The 16,529-nt window shown below is 38.1% G+C and overlaps 1 protein-coding gene across 1 annotated transcript in view; it reads left to right on the forward strand.

The window, feature by feature from the left end:
* The window catches only part of CYFIP2 (cytoplasmic FMR1 interacting protein 2), a 143,228-nt gene that overhangs the window by 121,937 nt on the left and 4,762 nt on the right, over positions 1 to 16,529 (forward strand). Inside the window, exons 27-29 of the mRNA XM_051978795.1 lie at positions 10,016 to 10,088; positions 10,470 to 10,564; positions 15,161 to 15,399. Coding sequence (XP_051834755.1) covers positions 10,016 to 10,088; positions 10,470 to 10,564; positions 15,161 to 15,399 — 407 coding nt within the window. The remainder of the gene's footprint in view (positions 1 to 10,015; positions 10,089 to 10,469; positions 10,565 to 15,160; positions 15,400 to 16,529) is intronic.

A 16,529-nucleotide genomic window follows, 5' to 3' on the forward strand; every position in this document is an offset into this window, starting at 1 on the left:
ACAAGTTAGTTATAGAATTTAAGAATATTAGAGCTAGGAGACCTGAGAAATTATCTAATCCATTTATAGGTTAAAAAATTAAGGATTAAGAGAAAGCTTTCTCTTTTTAATGCTTTATTGATCTTTTCTGGTTTTTAATGTCACTGCTATTTCCCAATTTAACACTCTCACCCAACAGAACCAACACATCAAAAAAGAAAAAAAGCCACACCAAAAGCCTATTTTCTACTGAGGGAAGGCATATATGCTTAATCAGTTATCTAAAACAAAAATTAAATATTATAATAACTAGATATCATGATCATAATAATTCTGTTTCTTAGAATTGTTTTCATGTATATTTTTGTTGTCATTGTGTGTACTATTCTCCTGATTCTGATTTCTTCACTCTTCCTTAGTTTAAAAATACAGAGCTTCCCATATTTCTCTCAAATCCTCATATTCATTGTTTCTTGATGAAGTAACTTTCCCAAGATTTTACAGGCTGGAATACAGCTGGAATTCAAACATAGTCCCCAAACTCCATTCTTTCCACTACAGTATTTTTATTGTACAATAATGTTCTTTCTCTGGAGGCAGGGGACTATTCCTTCCCAAGGTTCTTATTTTACAAAGTGTTTCATCTAAGACTTTGAAAATCAGCAATTGTACCAAGAAACAGCCTCACTAAGACTGCAAAGTCAGAACTCACAAGGAAATGATACTGTGTTTTAGTTCCTTTGAAGCGAAGACATTAGTCTACAGAAGAAAATCTATTAGGAGCTTTTAGGGTTCAGCTTTTTAAGAGAATGTTGACTAGAAAAACATCAGAGTGGGAGGAGAGCAATTAGAGTTTGGCACTTAAATTGGAAGTTTGTTAATCCCTTTTATGTTTGTGTAGAGCTGGAGAATAAAGATAACTCTTCTATCTTTCTCCCTAATTTTAAATCATTTACAAAAGTCCCAGACTAATGAACTCCAAACAAATATTTTTTGCAAGGTAATATGTGTCTAACCCATCCAGTATGTCATAAATATATGGGCAAACAATGCCCAGATCTTCCTGGAGGATGATAAAGTATGTCTTTTAAGAAATCCACATTTCTCATCTGTTTCCACACCTTCAATAGCATGTGACTGAAGGAAGTAAGAAACCAGTCCAGTGTCCAATCACTTCTAGCAAAAAAAATTAAGAGCCATGGATAGCAGTCTTCAAACACATGATATTATTTATATAATGTTGCAGAAAGAGCTCCAGATTTTGAATCAAAGGACTTATAGAGCTTACAATATTATGATAGTTCTGCTTGACCTAGAAAACAGAACTAAAACTAAGTGGTAGAATTTTAGAGATAGTAGTCTGTGACTTCTTTGGCAGAGGAAACTCCTACATGATGAAACTCCTTCTACTGGTGCATGTTCAATATTTTTTCTTCAGCTTTACAGAGTTGCTTAAGTAAAATCATCAAAAAGCATCAAGATGGCCCATTGGATAGAGAACTGAGCTTAGAATCAAGAAGACTCATCTTCAAGAGTTCAAATCTAATCTCAGACACTTACTAGTTATAGGACTCTGATCCTATTTATCTCAGTTTCTCATTTGTAAAATGAGCTGGAGAAGGAAATAGCAAACCACTGTAGTATCTTTGCCAAGGAAAGCTTCAAATAGGATCACAAAGAATCAGATAAAATTGATAACATAGCCTAGAGGCCACACTGGCCCATAACATTCCTGAGTTTAGCAGAAACAGATTAAAATATAGTTGGGAAACTTAATGCAATAAATAAAAAATACTGTAGAATATATATTATACAAATATACAATATTTATATATATACTATATCTACTATACTATATACAAATATACCATATATAAATACTATAAAACACAGGTAAAATTACATTTAAAAATTAAGTCCATTTGTGACTTGCAGTGGTCTTTATGTACAGATTAGTGATCTGTTTTTATTTGAATTTGACACTTCTGGGCACTAGCACTAGGATAATAAGTGACTTTGTCATTCTAATGTATCTCCAAAGAAGGATTGGGGTCATGTTCTTTCTGCCTCCCAAGACAGCTGTCCGTCAACTATTCCATATTATCTCTCTTCTGAAAGTTATAGAAGGAGAAATTTCAGCTCAACTTAAAAGCTTCCTCTCAACTAGACCCATGTAAAAAATGGAAATTTGCTGTTTCTTCATAAGGGAGTAAATTCTTCATCTCTGAAAATGTTCAAATACAGTGAGTACCATTTAAAGAGGAACCATTATAATTGCTCTCTGCTATAGAAGAGATTCCTGTTTTGGCTGCTGGATGAGACAAACCCCAAAGATATTTCCAGCTCTGATGTTCTGTGATACTGGTAGGTGGTTGGGCAAGAAACTCAAGATTCTACCCAACTCAGATACTATGTTCTATCAAAGAATTCCAATGGAATAAGACTCTGAATTGGAGGAAAATAATCTAAAAATGATAAGAATCACTGTGTTTTTGTGAGGGGAATAAAAAAAGTCCAGAATTTTCTTGTTAAGAGGTTTAGATTTGCATTCACTTTAAATTAACCAGTCTCACCCAGTAATTCTTAAGCTTTTACTGGGAAGGAGTTGATGAAAGACTAGTCAGAACTGGAAGGGACTTTAGAACACAGAAGGCTAGAACACAGATAGAATATTAGCACTAGAAGGGACTTTAAAATAACCCAGCTGGCTATCATGTGGAAGAAGTATCAGATAAATTAATATCTAATCAATATCTAATAATAATTATAATAACAACACTTATACAGCACTTCCTATGTGTTAGGCATGGTACTAAATACTTCAAAAATTATTATTATTATTATTATTAGTGAGGTAATTGAGGTTAAGTGATTGCCCAGGGTCACACAGCTAGTATCAAGTCTGTGAAGCTAGATTTAAACTCAGATCTTCCTGACTCACAACAATTTTGGGAGATAAATGCTATTGTCCCCACGTTACAGATGAACAAACAAAGGAAAGCAGAAGCTGTGACTTATTCATCTAAGTAAGGCCAGATTTCAAGCTAGATGTTCTGATTCCAGGCCCAGAACTCTATCCACTGCACTGTCTGCCTAGTTGATGTAAGGATTCAGAAATCCAGACATATTTATCGCTTATCATGATGTAGAGGAGATACCTAAAGGAATGCATCCCTAATGGTGAAATTGCAAATACCATCACAGATGATAGGGGTTTTTGTCGGATACAACCAGTCATTAAATGAACATTTCTTAAGTGCTTACCTCATGCCAAGCATTGTGCTACATATTGGAAATGCAAAGCTAAAGATGAAATAGCCCTTGCTCCTAAGGAGCTTATATTCTAATCTCAGAAATACAGAAGTGTCAACATAATATATACAAAATGAATACAAAGTAGCTTGGTGAGAGATGGCACTTCATGAAGAAGCTGGCACTTGAACCATATCTCTAAAAGAAACGTGAGATGTGCAGAGGCAGAGGTGAAGAGAGAGTACCTTCAGGATAAGGAGGACAGCCAGTTTGAAGGCACAAATAAGGTAGAAAGGGATGAAAAGTGTGTGTGTGTGAGAGAGAAACAATGAGAGAGAGACAGAGACAGAAAGAGAGAGAGAGAAAGAGAGACAGAATGAACATATGTAGGGCAGTACAGAGGATTGATGTATATAAGACGACTAGGAAATTAGGAAGGGATCAAATGATAAACAGATTGAAATTTCAGGCAGAAATATTCATGTTTGATCATAGATATATTTTTTAAAAAATAATAAAAGCCTGGAGTTTATTTAGTTCAGGCAGCGAAGTGACTTGATCAGACTGAGGTCAAAGAAAACCACTTGGCAGCTTTATGTTGGATGGATTGGAGAAGGGAGAAGTTTGACGCAGGGAGTCCAATTAGGAAATAATTTAGGCAAACAGTGATAACTGGGGTGGTGGCTGTTTGAGTAGAAAAGAGGTTACAGATTCAAGAGATGTTGTAGAGATAGAATCAACAAGATTTGGCAACAAATTAGTCATGTGTGATGAGAGAGAGATAAGGCAGCTAGGACAGTGTGGATAAAGTCCTGGAGACAGAAAGATTCATCTTTCTGAGTTCAAATCTGGAGTTAGATATTTAGTTGTGTGACTCTGGGCAAGTCACTTTATCCTGTTTGTATCAGTTTTCTAATCTATAAAATGAGCTGGAGCAGAAAATGGCAAACCACTGTGGCAAAAACTCTTACCTCCCCAAAAGAGTTGGATACCAGTGAAATGAGTAAATGATAAAATAGTGGGGAGTTGAGAATGCTGATGTTAGGAACCAGAGGCCTAGAAGGATGTAGTGGTATTCTAATAGGAAAATTCAAAAAAAAAAAAAAGGGGGGGGGTGGATCTGGGGGGAAAGATAACTTCTTATTTGGTTGTGAAGAATTTTGAGATCCCTAGATGATTGTGTGAGTAGGTCTTTATTATAATAATCTTATTGGCTACTAAGCACTCTCTTCTTAGAGAATTGCTTTTCACTTACTGACTTATTTATGGGGAAAAAAATCTCCTCAATTGCTTACTTTTCACTCTAAAAGTCACTGCGCCTTCCACGTTACTGAGGAAAGTCTGTTAGAATTCTTACAAGGTGCTAAGTCAGTAGAATTGATAGAGGCAATAATTATCTAACTTAGCATGATACTTAACAGTTCTCTAGTTCACTAATGTACTTGCTACTTATTAGAGTTCCACAAGATTCACACCTTTAAGAGAGCATATATAAGGACAAGCCCACTAAAGGACAAGCCCACTCTCAGAGGCAGAGACAGACTCATTCCAACTTCCACCTTTGTGCTGGCTGGAGGCTGAAGCTGGAAGAGGCAAAGAACTAGCAGCAGGAGCTCTCGGAACCAAAGAGAGAGATAGGGCTCTATCTCTCTGAGAAAGCTAACTGGGCCCAAGGAAGGAGACAATAAAGGATTTGGACTTTAACTCCTGGCTGCATTCGGGCTGATTGATTACTCAGAACTGAAACTAAGGCTGCCTCTAGAAGCTCCCCAAGAAACCTGCTTCCAGAGAGCAATATATTTTAGATAAGAATATTACAAAAGTCAGTCTTGTGCCTTGAGCTCTCTCTCTTCTCCCCCTAATAATACCCCAAATCCTAACCTTTTCTCCCCACTCCAGTGGTTCTCCACTTAGCTGCCAAAATAAGCTGTCAAAACCTACCTATCCACTCCTACAATTGCCTTCAGGATCAACTATAAACTCTTCTGTTTACATTTTAAAACCATTCTTCCAGCCCCTCCAGTCTTCTTACACTTTTATGCCTCTCAATGTACTTAGCCATCTTTGATTCCTGCCTTTTCCTGGTTGTCTCTCCTGCCTGGATTCTCTTACTCTTCATATCTACCTCTTCTCAGGTTCCATCAAGTCTTGACTCAAATCCTATTTCCAAGAGGTCTTACTCAGTCTTCACTACTATTAATGCCTTCCCTGTGAGATTATTACTTCCTTCCTAATTTGTATAAATCTTTATGTGCAGAATTATTTATATCTTGTTTGCCTTATTAGAATGTAAGCTTCTTAAAGCAAAGACTATTTTTGCATTTCTTTGTATACACAGTACCAGGAAAAATAAATGCTTGATGATTGATTGTACTCTCTTCTCTATGAAAAGGAAGACTTTTTTCCTTGCCAGGGCCAAGCTTTTGCCTTGTGCCTTTGATTCCATTGACTCACATCTCTTCTGAGAGCTTGTCTTTTCTATCATTCCCTTTGTTTCTCTCATTTTAAATTTCTCCTGAATTTATGTCTAGTTCTCTCCTGTACTTTAAAAAAAAATCATATTCATTCAGCTTTGCCATCTTTTAAATCAATTATCCTATATATATCTTCTTTTCACAATCTCCTGGAAAAGATCATTTAGCTCAATGCCTTATTCCTTCACCTTCCTCTTCTCAACTAATCAATCTATCAATAAGAATTTATTAAGTGCTTAATATGGATACAATATTCTCAAGGAACTTATATTTAATTGGAGGAGACTATATCTATCTATCTGTATCCAGATATACATAGAGTAGATGGAAGGCAATCTTAAAGGGGAAGATACTTGGAGGAACAAGGAAAGAACTCCTAAAAGAGATGAGATTTGAGCTGAGTTTTGGGAGAAAAAAAACTAGCAATCAGCCAGCAATTAGCAAGTATTTATAAAGCATCTGCTATGTGTGGGGCACTATTCTACTCATTGAGGATACATACATATGAAGAGAATAAAACAATCCTTGATCTCCAGTAATTTATTTTCGAAGAGATAAAACTGAGGAGGGAGAGTGTCCTAGGTATTATGGACAGTCAGTGAAATAGTAGAAATAGGAAAAAGAATGTCACAGATGGAGGGAATTAAATCTATTTTGGCTAGATTATAGTGTGTATAAAGGGCAAGAATGTGGAATGAGGCTGGAAAGGTAGGTTTAAATGCCAAAGAACTTTATTGAGAAATGGGGGTGGAGTGGTCAGTGTCATGGGTGAATATGGAATCTGACATGGTCAAACCCATGGTAGGCAAATCACTTTGGCAGCTAAATAGAAAATGTAGGTACTTGAGAAAGGGCAACCAATTAAAAGACTATTGCAACATTCCAGGAAAGAGATGATAAGACTATCTGTGTAAAAAAATAAGACTATACTGTGTAAAATATAATAAGATTTGGCAACAAATTGGTAAGTAAGAGTGAGGAGTCAAAAAAAAAATCAAGTTAAAGTTACAAATCTGAGTGATAGGGAGGATAGTAGTACCCTCAAAGTAATAGAAAGTCTAGGAAAGGGGAGGGTGAAGAGGAAAGAGAGGAACTCTGTTTTGGATCTTTTGAGGTTTAAATACTTATGACACATAACTGTTGGAAATGTCCAAGTAGTTAATGGCTCAAGGTTCTACTCCTAGGTCTTTTTTTTCCTATTTCTTGTCTATTACCATAAATTCAGTTATCATCTCTGGACGATATTCTTAAATCTATATAATACAACCCTACTCACTCCTAAACTGGCATCAACTGGCTGGCGTCATCATGTGCCTTCTGGATACTTCTACCTGGATGCCTTTTCAGTATTTGAAACATGTAAATTTTTAGATTTAGATTTAAATTAACATGTTCCCAATAGAACTAACTATTTTTCCTGATAAGCCAACTCCTCTGTTTTCTCGGTTTTCTGTGGAAGCCCCTCCCCTGCTTCTAGACATCAAGATTCTCTCTCTTAGATCCACTTGTCACTTCTGCCTTTACAACATCTCTCATATTCTACCCCTTATTTCACTCATAGTTGTGGCATTCTCTTCTTTAAACTATAATAATGGTTCTCTCTCTGAGCAGGTTTCTTGGGGAGGTTTTCTGGAGGCAGCCTTAGTTTCAGTTGAAAGTAATAATCACTCCAAAATATAGCCAGCTGATAAAATGCAAATGTTTATTTTCTCCTTCCAAAATAGCCCGGTTAGTTTTTCTTAGAGGCCTATCTCTCTGCTTGGTTCCAAGAGCTCTTGCCACTAGTCCTTTGCCTCTGTTACCTTCAGCCTCCAGCCAGCACAAAGGTGGAAGATGGAATGAATTTGTCTTGCCTCCGAGAGAGGGCTTCTCTCTAAACTAACTTGACTGGCTCACTGAAGCTCTATTTATGCTCCTTCTCCGAAAGTGGGATTATGGGATCCGAGAGTGGGATTGTGGGATCCGAGAGTGGGATTTTGGGTTTCCTTCCAGAATACTCTCTAGCCCTAAGAACTTCTTGCTTATATGAGCTCTCTAAAGGTGTGAACATAAGCATTGTTTCTATCAGTTCTACTTAGTACCTTGTTTCAAGTTCTGGCCCATAACATCTCCTCATAGGATCAGATCAATCATACTGAACCATGCTAAATTAGATAATTATTGTCTCTATCAACTCTAATGAGTTAACACTTTGTAAGGATTCCAACACATACTATCACTGCTCTTGTTCAGGTCCATTATGACCTGGAATTTTGCAATAACTTCCTAATTATTTTTTCTGCTTCTAGCCTCTTCTCCTAATTAATACTGCACATAATTACCACATTAATATTTCTAAAACAGGTAGGACTATACCATTCCCTTGCTCAAAATCTTTAGTGTATTCCTAAAAAAAAAAAAGTATATTTTGAGTATAAAATACTAACTCTTTAGTCTAGCATTTAAAGTCCTTTATAGTCTGGCTTCTACCCACCTTTTTAGATATATTTTATTCTCTTTCTTATACCCACCATTTTAGTCAAATTTAAGCTCTGTCTCCTATCTCTAAAGTCTTTTCTGACACCTCATACCACCCCTGTTGCTAATCTTTTCTTTCTACTAAAATTATCTTCTATTTTCTTATTTGCAAACAGATTGCATGTCTCTAGTAGAATGTAAAGGAACAGACAGATGGTTCATTGAATAGATGTGGCCTAGAGTTAGAAAATCTTGAATTTAAATCTGGCCTCAAACACTAGGATAAGTCAGTTCATCCTGTTTGCCTCGGTTTCCTTATCTGTAAAATGAGCTGGAAAATAAAATGGCAAACAACTCCAATAACTTTGCCCAAAAAACCCCCAAAACAAAACAGAAAGGATCATGAAGATTCAGACATGATAGAAAAGAGACTAAATAACCAAGAAGAATGTAAAGATAGAAATTATTTCATTTTGTCTTTGTATCCCTAGTACCTAACACCATGCAGATAACAAATACTGGTTGGACTCTATTGACTTCTTTGGTACATGGCATTAGAACACCCTCATTACAACTTATTATCTGGGAGAGCTTATGCTGAGAATGAATGTGGAACAAAATACTGGTATTTGACCTTCCCTTGTGCTACCCAGCATGAATGCTGACAGACTAGCTAAACTGTTGAGAGATGAGACACAAGAAGGGTAAATTCTAATAAAGTAAAGGGGGGGAAAGGGGAAGAAGGGAGATTCTCAAGTACGGGGTACCAGTTGAGGATGCAAAATCTTGGTGGAGTGCCACAGGAAAGGAAAGCATGACTGTTCTATAGGGCACTGGGATTGGAAACACTAAGGAGGGGGAGGGAATGTGACCTAATAAAAACAGTATGGTATCATGAGGGAGAAGAACTGGATTCTAGCCCTAATTCTGTTACTGACTTTCTATGTGATCTCAGGGGGGTCATTTCTCTTTTCTTGGCCTCAATTTAGAGTAGATGACCCAAAAGCTTCTTTCCTACAGTTTAAAGTATGATATCTTAAAAGAAAAAAAAAACACCTTTGTATATTTTGAAATTTTATAAAAGGTCAGTCTTGCATGTTCTGACATACTCCTGTCCTTGTCTGACTTGTTTAGATAGTTGGTCTAGGAGAATGTACAATATAAAATATCTTTACTAGTTAACACATCCAGAAATCTACTCCTCAGACAATTTCCTTTTCCTTGACTGGACCAAAGCCAAGATGTATTGTCCCAAAAGCTATTGGCCAGAGCCAAATTCTTCAATTCACTACTTAGAATGTAAGCTTCTTATGAATAGGGGTCGTTTCATTCATTCCTTGCATCTTGCTTATGGGTTGGTTAGAGCCAAGAGTTCTTGACATGAGGTGTGTGAAATATTTGGATTTTAGGGTTGGGTGATTTGGGGGGGGTTGCATTTTTAGAATTGTAAAATGCATTCTAAAAGTCTTAGTGCATTTTTAAGCTACTGAAGATTTTGGGGACTCCCTGTATTTCAACAAAAGTGATTCTGTATATTTTATTTCTTGCATTTAAAAACATTATTCTGAAGTCTATCCATAGGCTTCACTAGACTGTCAAGGAGGTCCATGTGTCATGGTGCCATGAGTGTCTTGGTTTAGAGAACTGCCTTTGTGTTGCAGGAAAAAATCTTGATAAAAATAAAATGAGGGCAACGGCTGAACCTCACAGCAAACTTGCAGGCAGATTTTTCAGGCAAAGAGTTTGTCAGCATATGCTCACTCATGTGGAACACCAGGGACATTAGTTTTCTTAGAGTAAAATGATTGACTTTCTCTCTCCCTTTCTCTTCCTTTTTCCCTCCTCCCAACAAGTCTCAGGAGGAAGTCTGTGATTTGCTCCATGCTGCTCCATTCCAGAACATTTTGCCTCGGGTCTACATTAAAGGTAAGAAAATCCTGAGGGTTATAATCGGTTGAGCTAAGGGACTAGCCTAAGCCGATTCCAATAAATAATTTCCAAAGAGATTTGCCTTTCTTTGCAGTTTTCCTTAAGAGACTTATTCAAGAGTTAGTGATTCTCAGCAAAGAATGGAGGGAGCATAATAGGGGAAAAGCAGAGAGAATTTTACCATTTCAGACCACTAAAATTAGCTCAGGATTTTCATGCCATTTACACACAAGTGGAACTTACTGATTAATAATTAGAATTAAATAAAGTCTGACTTCCAAGTCCATTTATAAATGTCTCTCCAGAGATTACACCTGAACACTATCTCTAGGTTCATTATTTACTCTCTCTTTTTTTCCCCACTGTTTGCCTAAACAGAAGGAGAACGCTTAGAAGTCCGGATGAAGCGACTGGAAGCAAAGTATGCCCCTCTTCATCTTGTCCCTCTCATAGAGCGGCTGGGAACTCCTCAGGTAAGAGCTCAGGTGGAGGGAAAACTTCCTTCAACATCTCTAGAAGTATCCCCAGCCATTCCAACAGTTTTAGGATTTAAGGAGATTTCACACACACACAAAAAAATCGAGATCAATAATATGCAAAGGCACAAGTCATTCATAATGGCACATTTTAATTCACACCAGGAACAGCATGTGACCTAATTCGAGACACTCAAGGTGCCAGGCCATTAAGAAATAAATGCAAGGGAAATGGGATTCATGGAAAAGGAAACCATCAGGTGTAAGCCCTAGAAGGGGAGATGGTCAGGCAATAGCAGGAAGAGAAAGAGGCTCCTAAAGTATGTTAGTGATAGTGAACCTAGTAGGATAGTATAAATACAAGAGCCTTTGCAGAGAACATTTGGGCTCTTTTTATTCCTCTTTGGATTTGAAGGGAAAACAACAAATACAAATACTCACCATTTGGAGCCTTCTCCAGGAATTGATATAGGTCTGTCTGTGGTTATGTTCATGCATCCCCTGAATTCCTCTGCTTCTAAAAGAAAGCTCCCTGAGATCAGAAGCTAGCTAAGTCCAAATGACTAGGGATGGGTTAATACAAGTGGGTAAATTAACCAGAATTTTAAATTCTCTGTCTCTTCAATTTGGACTTTTCCTAATTGAGTTATCTCACCAGCAAGAAAGAAGGGGAAAAGAAAAAGGAGCTGAAATTTTAGCACATGGGGAAAATAGAAACAAATATTTAAAGACTGCTTCTCTACAAAATGTACTTAGAAGAATGTGTCTCAGTTGCCAACTTCTTAACAATAATAATGACAACAATAACTGATGTTTACATGGCATTTTAAGTTTTGCAAGGCACTACATACTTCATTTCACCTTCACAGCAATCCTGTGAGGTAGATGTTATTATTCTATCCATTTTACAGATGAAGAAATGGAGGCTTAGAAAAGTTAAGTGCCTTGCCAAGTGGTACATAGCTAGCAATTGTATGAGGAAAGATACAAACCTAGGCATTCCCAGTGCCAGGTCCAGTGATCCATCGGCTACACAGCTCTGCCTAGAAGACCCCAGGGTCCTGTTACCATGTCACAGATATACATTTTGAGTGAGAAAAATGCATCAGAAAAATTGAGGCAGTTAGGTAACCCAGAGGATAGAGAGCAAGACTTGAATTCAAGAAGATCTGAGTTCAAATTTAGCCTCGGACATCAGTTATGTGACTCTGGGCAATTTATTTACCTATTCTTCTATACCTCTATATCTCAGCTTCCTTGTGTGTAAAATGAAAGGATTAGGTTTGATGAACTCTTAAAGTCCCTTTCTACTCTACCCTGACAGCCCTATGATAGTTCTTAGGAATATGGCATCCATACCTTACAATCTTTCAGATGTAGCCATTCTTATTCCAGGACAGTCAGAAATACCAGATAGTATTTCACACATACAAACACCAGGGGAGAGGCAGTTCAATTTAATTTTAAAAATCTTTATTAAGTTCCCAAGATATCATGGGCACATAAAAGCACTGGAGAAATTCAGAGATTGATAAAACAAAGAACTAACTCTCTAGACTCGGTAGCTACAAGCAGGAAATTATAGGTAACCCTGGGGCATTCCCAGAGGCTGGGATCTGTGAAGTCCATCCAGCCCATCAGCTTGCAGAACTCTGCTTCTCCCTGTGGACTCCCTTTGCTCACTGCCACACATATGCAGCTAGTATACAAGCTCTCTTCTTTCCATCCAGCTGCCCCTAAACAGCCTGGCTAACTGCTGGCTAATGCCATTACCTGCAGCTTTCTCATCAGTAAAATAAGTTGGAGAAGGAAATGGCAAACCACTGCAGTAGCTTTGCCAAGAAAACGCCAAATGGGATGATGGAGAGTCAGACACAATTGAAAAAGACAGAATCACTACAGTGTATTATGAAGTTGAAAAAATAGGTTGGAGCCCCAAAGTCTAAGCATAGTTTTAACTGAATAGCTTAAAATTGTACTAAGCTAAAGGCTTTAAATTACATTAAGACTAAAGGGACGCCCTGTTTATGTAAAGTATGTTGCAAACTCTAAAGCACTCTGAGTGCCTATTATTATTGTTATTTGAGCAGGAAGGGACTGACACAGCAGTTCGGATACCATATTAATGAACACATTTTCGACCTAGTTCTCCAATGAGTAGGATCAGATAATCCAAGAAGATTTCCTTTTAGGGAGTAATTCCTAAAGCCAGCAGTGTGCAAAATCGTCTTCTGTGTTAGCACTCTCCCACAAGAATCTGGTCTCCAGTTCTTAATGTTTGGCATCTGTTTGCATTTAGAAAATTATGAATCACTTCATGATACTGTTTAACAAATTGTCCTTGGGCTTGTTAGAATTCCCTGGTCAAACACTCAATATTTACCCAGTTAAATTCCCTTAGGTTTTATCCAAGTTGGAAAGGAGTTAGCAGTTTTGTAAACCTTCTCCTCTCAAGAAATGATCCAAAACTTAGTCATCCAAACAACTACAGGAAAGCTAACAAAACAGTTTGGGAGCCAGTAAGAGTTCATCGGAGGACTCGGCAATAGCTAGAACAGGGTCTAAGGGATTGTGCTATATACTAAAGTTCTTAAGGGATCCCAGAACTTGTCTTCTTGAGTGGCTCTTTTCCAGAAACACTGGACCCAGGATATGCAGGAGGCACTGAATGTGTCAAGGACAACACCACCCCTGTCCCAGAGTTTAACATAGGCCAGAAGTCCTCCCCTTTTTTGTTGAGAATTGGACTGCATCTCAGAGACCAAGGAAAGTCAAGTTTCCATTTGTTATGTAGTGTAGTAAGAAAAGTGTTTGAACAGAATTCACTTCATCTTTAGCTTGCTCTGTGAACACAGCTGTTCTGTTTAACCATCCCACAGTACAATGTAAATTATTTGAGATTAGGGACTATTTTTCCCTTTCCCCTTTTATCCCCTGCCTCTAATCCTGTATCTGGTACATACAGCACCTCCCCCTACCAGTGTAGGAAGACAATAGTGTAGCTTTCCTATCTGTCTGGCCTGAGGAGGCTGATCATTCATAGTAGGTTTCTCTTGCTAGTGAATAAGTCTGTTTAAGAGATAAAGATCAAGCGGTTGCTTGGAGAGCACAGAATTAGAGCCAAAGGATATTCCTTTTGTATAAGGGATAGTAGCACCAATTGGGGGCAATTAATCTCAACTCTGGGAATATTTCTGTCTAAAAAACTGGAACTGGTCATCTAGAATGAGGGCATCCTTTCCCCAAGAAAGAGCTGGAGAAATACCAAGAACATTTTCATGTCTAACACTCCCTTCCCATGACTCCTGCAGACCTCTCTGTTATTTGCATTTGTCTTAGCATTCCTTGACTCCATTGCAACAGGCTTTTCTGATAGCCCCAATTTTATAAATTAGTGTTCGTTGATTACATTTGAAGTGGACTATTCCTGGGGTGGTGTGAAATCCTTAGTTTTATAAGGATTTTTATGTCTAGTGTCATAAAGATACAGTAAAACAAGACATTATTGAGAAAGCTTTCATTCAGACAGTCTGAAGAAGTGGCATTTTATAATCTGATCCCTAAATTTTTGGTTGTCTAATGTTTAAGGACAGAAAGAATGTCACAGAGCAGCCCCAGTTGAAACACCCATTTCTTGTCAGTGGAACTGTGGTAGTGTTGTTTGATTGCTAAACTCAGAACAAAAGATAAAAAGCAGGAGGGGCAAAGGGATGATAGCAAGATGGCCAGATTGGATGATTGGATGGGATGTGAGGATAGTCTGATGGGCTGGGGCCAGCTAAAACTGGCAGTCTAGTTGAGTTTGCTCTCACTCACCAGTGAAAACAGCTAAGCCCAGGGCAGGTTCTAAACCTAAATGAATTAATTCTCCCAGGGATTGGGGATTCAGAAGTGCTGTTTCAGGAAGAAAATAGCAGGACAGAAGCAGGACAGATGGCAAGATAGCTAGGGCGGATTTACCCTCAAATATTGTGCTGATTTTTGTAAGGTGGGTTGTCCATTTTGCACCAAGGTCCTCCTCTTAGAGCCATGGCAACAGAGCATATCCTGCCAAACTGGAAAGCATCAATCAACTAGCATTTATCAGTGCCCACCATGTGCCAAGAACCTGAAATGCAGACAGAAGTCAAGGAGTCCCTGCCTTTAGGAAGCTTAGATTCTGTGGGGAACCAACATATACATAAAGAGAGATATAATATATACAAAATATATTGAGGGAAGGTTGTAGAGGATTAATGACAGATTATGTGGCTATCTAGAGACCTCCTAAGGTCACTAGAAAGCTGACCTACTGAGTGCTGCAACTTCTGAAGACTCTGTTGGGATTCTGACATGAAGGGGTCCCAGTCTGTAGTAGTTGAGGGAATGTTCACACCAATAAAAGCATGAAATGTTATCTGAAGTAATGGAGCCTTGAAAGATCCCTAAGCATTCTGAATCCCAACCTAGCCCTCAGTCTTTGGGAATAAACTCTAAGTTCTGCTGGTTTGAGAAGTAGGGGGAGGGGAAAAGGGATAAAATCTCAAAGGAGAATGGGATGGGAAGAGAAAAAGAGAACAATTCACAAGCTTTCACAAACGCTTTCCTTGCCAGCAAATTGCAATTGCCCGGGAGGGAGATCTTCTGACTAAGGAGCGACTGTGTTGTGGACTGTCCATGTTTGAGGTCATCTTGACGCGCATCCGGAGCTACCTCCAGGATCCCATCTGGCGAGGTCCTCCCCCTACCAATGGTGTCATGCATGTGGATGAGTGTGTGGAGTTTCACCGTCTCTGGAGTGCCATGCAGTTTGTATACTGTATCCCAGTGGGGACCAACGAATTTACAGCGGAGTAAGTGACTGGGGCAGAAGTTTCCCTGCTAGATATTCAGTGATTCAGAGATAACTATGGGAGGAGGGAAGGATAAAAGACAAGGGAAAATAAGAGTCCTTGTTATCAAGGAACTTACAATCTATTGGTAAGATAAAAATATACATATAGAAACTGAAGCAAGCTCTAAATGGTACAGAGTAGGCGAAATAAGGTCATGTGTCATAAAGGTAATCATTGTTCAATATAAATAGCAAATACAAAAAAAGGGGGGGGGAGGAAAATCCTTCACTAGAATAGGCTACTTAAGGCAGAAAGAACTTGGACTAAGTCTCAAAGATTGAATAAGATTTGGACAAGAGGAAAGGAGAGGGGAAGGCATTCCAGAAAGTAGAAACTGGTAGAACAAAGGTATAGAAGTTGGAAGAAGCAGGAGGAAAGAGAGGAGACAGACCCGGCTGGAGTAAAAGGTTTATATAGTGACAAATATGTCAGTCAGTCAGTCAGTCAGTCATCTAGCATTTATAGGTAAAGTGGGTTCAGCTGTATGGAACCATATTTGAAAGCCAGGATCAGAAATATGGATTTGATCTGAGAGGTAATAAGTAGCTATTCTGGGTTTCTGAATGGGATTTCCAGGTTTCTCAGTTGAACTTGAATTCCATTACTACATCAGACACTTAATAGCTGTATGACCTTGGATAACCTATGTTTGCCTCAGTTTCTTTATCTGTAAAATGGGGATAATACAAGTACCTCCCTCCCAAAGTTATTGTGAGTCTCCAAAGAGATAATAATTGTAAAGCACTTAGCATAGTATCTACCACATAGTAAGAGCTATGTAAACATTAGCTATCATTAAAATTATTATTAGCATTGTTAATAATAATAATCTGATGTCCTCTCATAGAATCATTGGATATAGAACTGGAAAGTATCTTAGGAGTCTTTGACTCCAACTCCCTCATTTTACAGATGAGGAAACTAAGGCACAGAAAAATCAAGTAAGTTGCCACTAGAAAGTATCTGAGATGGGATTTCAACTAGGACCTTTCTGACTCAAATTCAGATTTGTTATATCGTGCATCTCACCTACAAATCCCATGGATAAGATATGCTCATTCATACCCACATAACACATTGGGAATATG

Source organism: Antechinus flavipes, chromosome 2 (assembly GCF_016432865.1).
Source record: "Antechinus flavipes isolate AdamAnt ecotype Samford, QLD, Australia chromosome 2, AdamAnt_v2, whole genome shotgun sequence".
Classification (NCBI taxonomy): domain Eukaryota; kingdom Metazoa; phylum Chordata; class Mammalia; order Dasyuromorphia; family Dasyuridae; genus Antechinus; species Antechinus flavipes.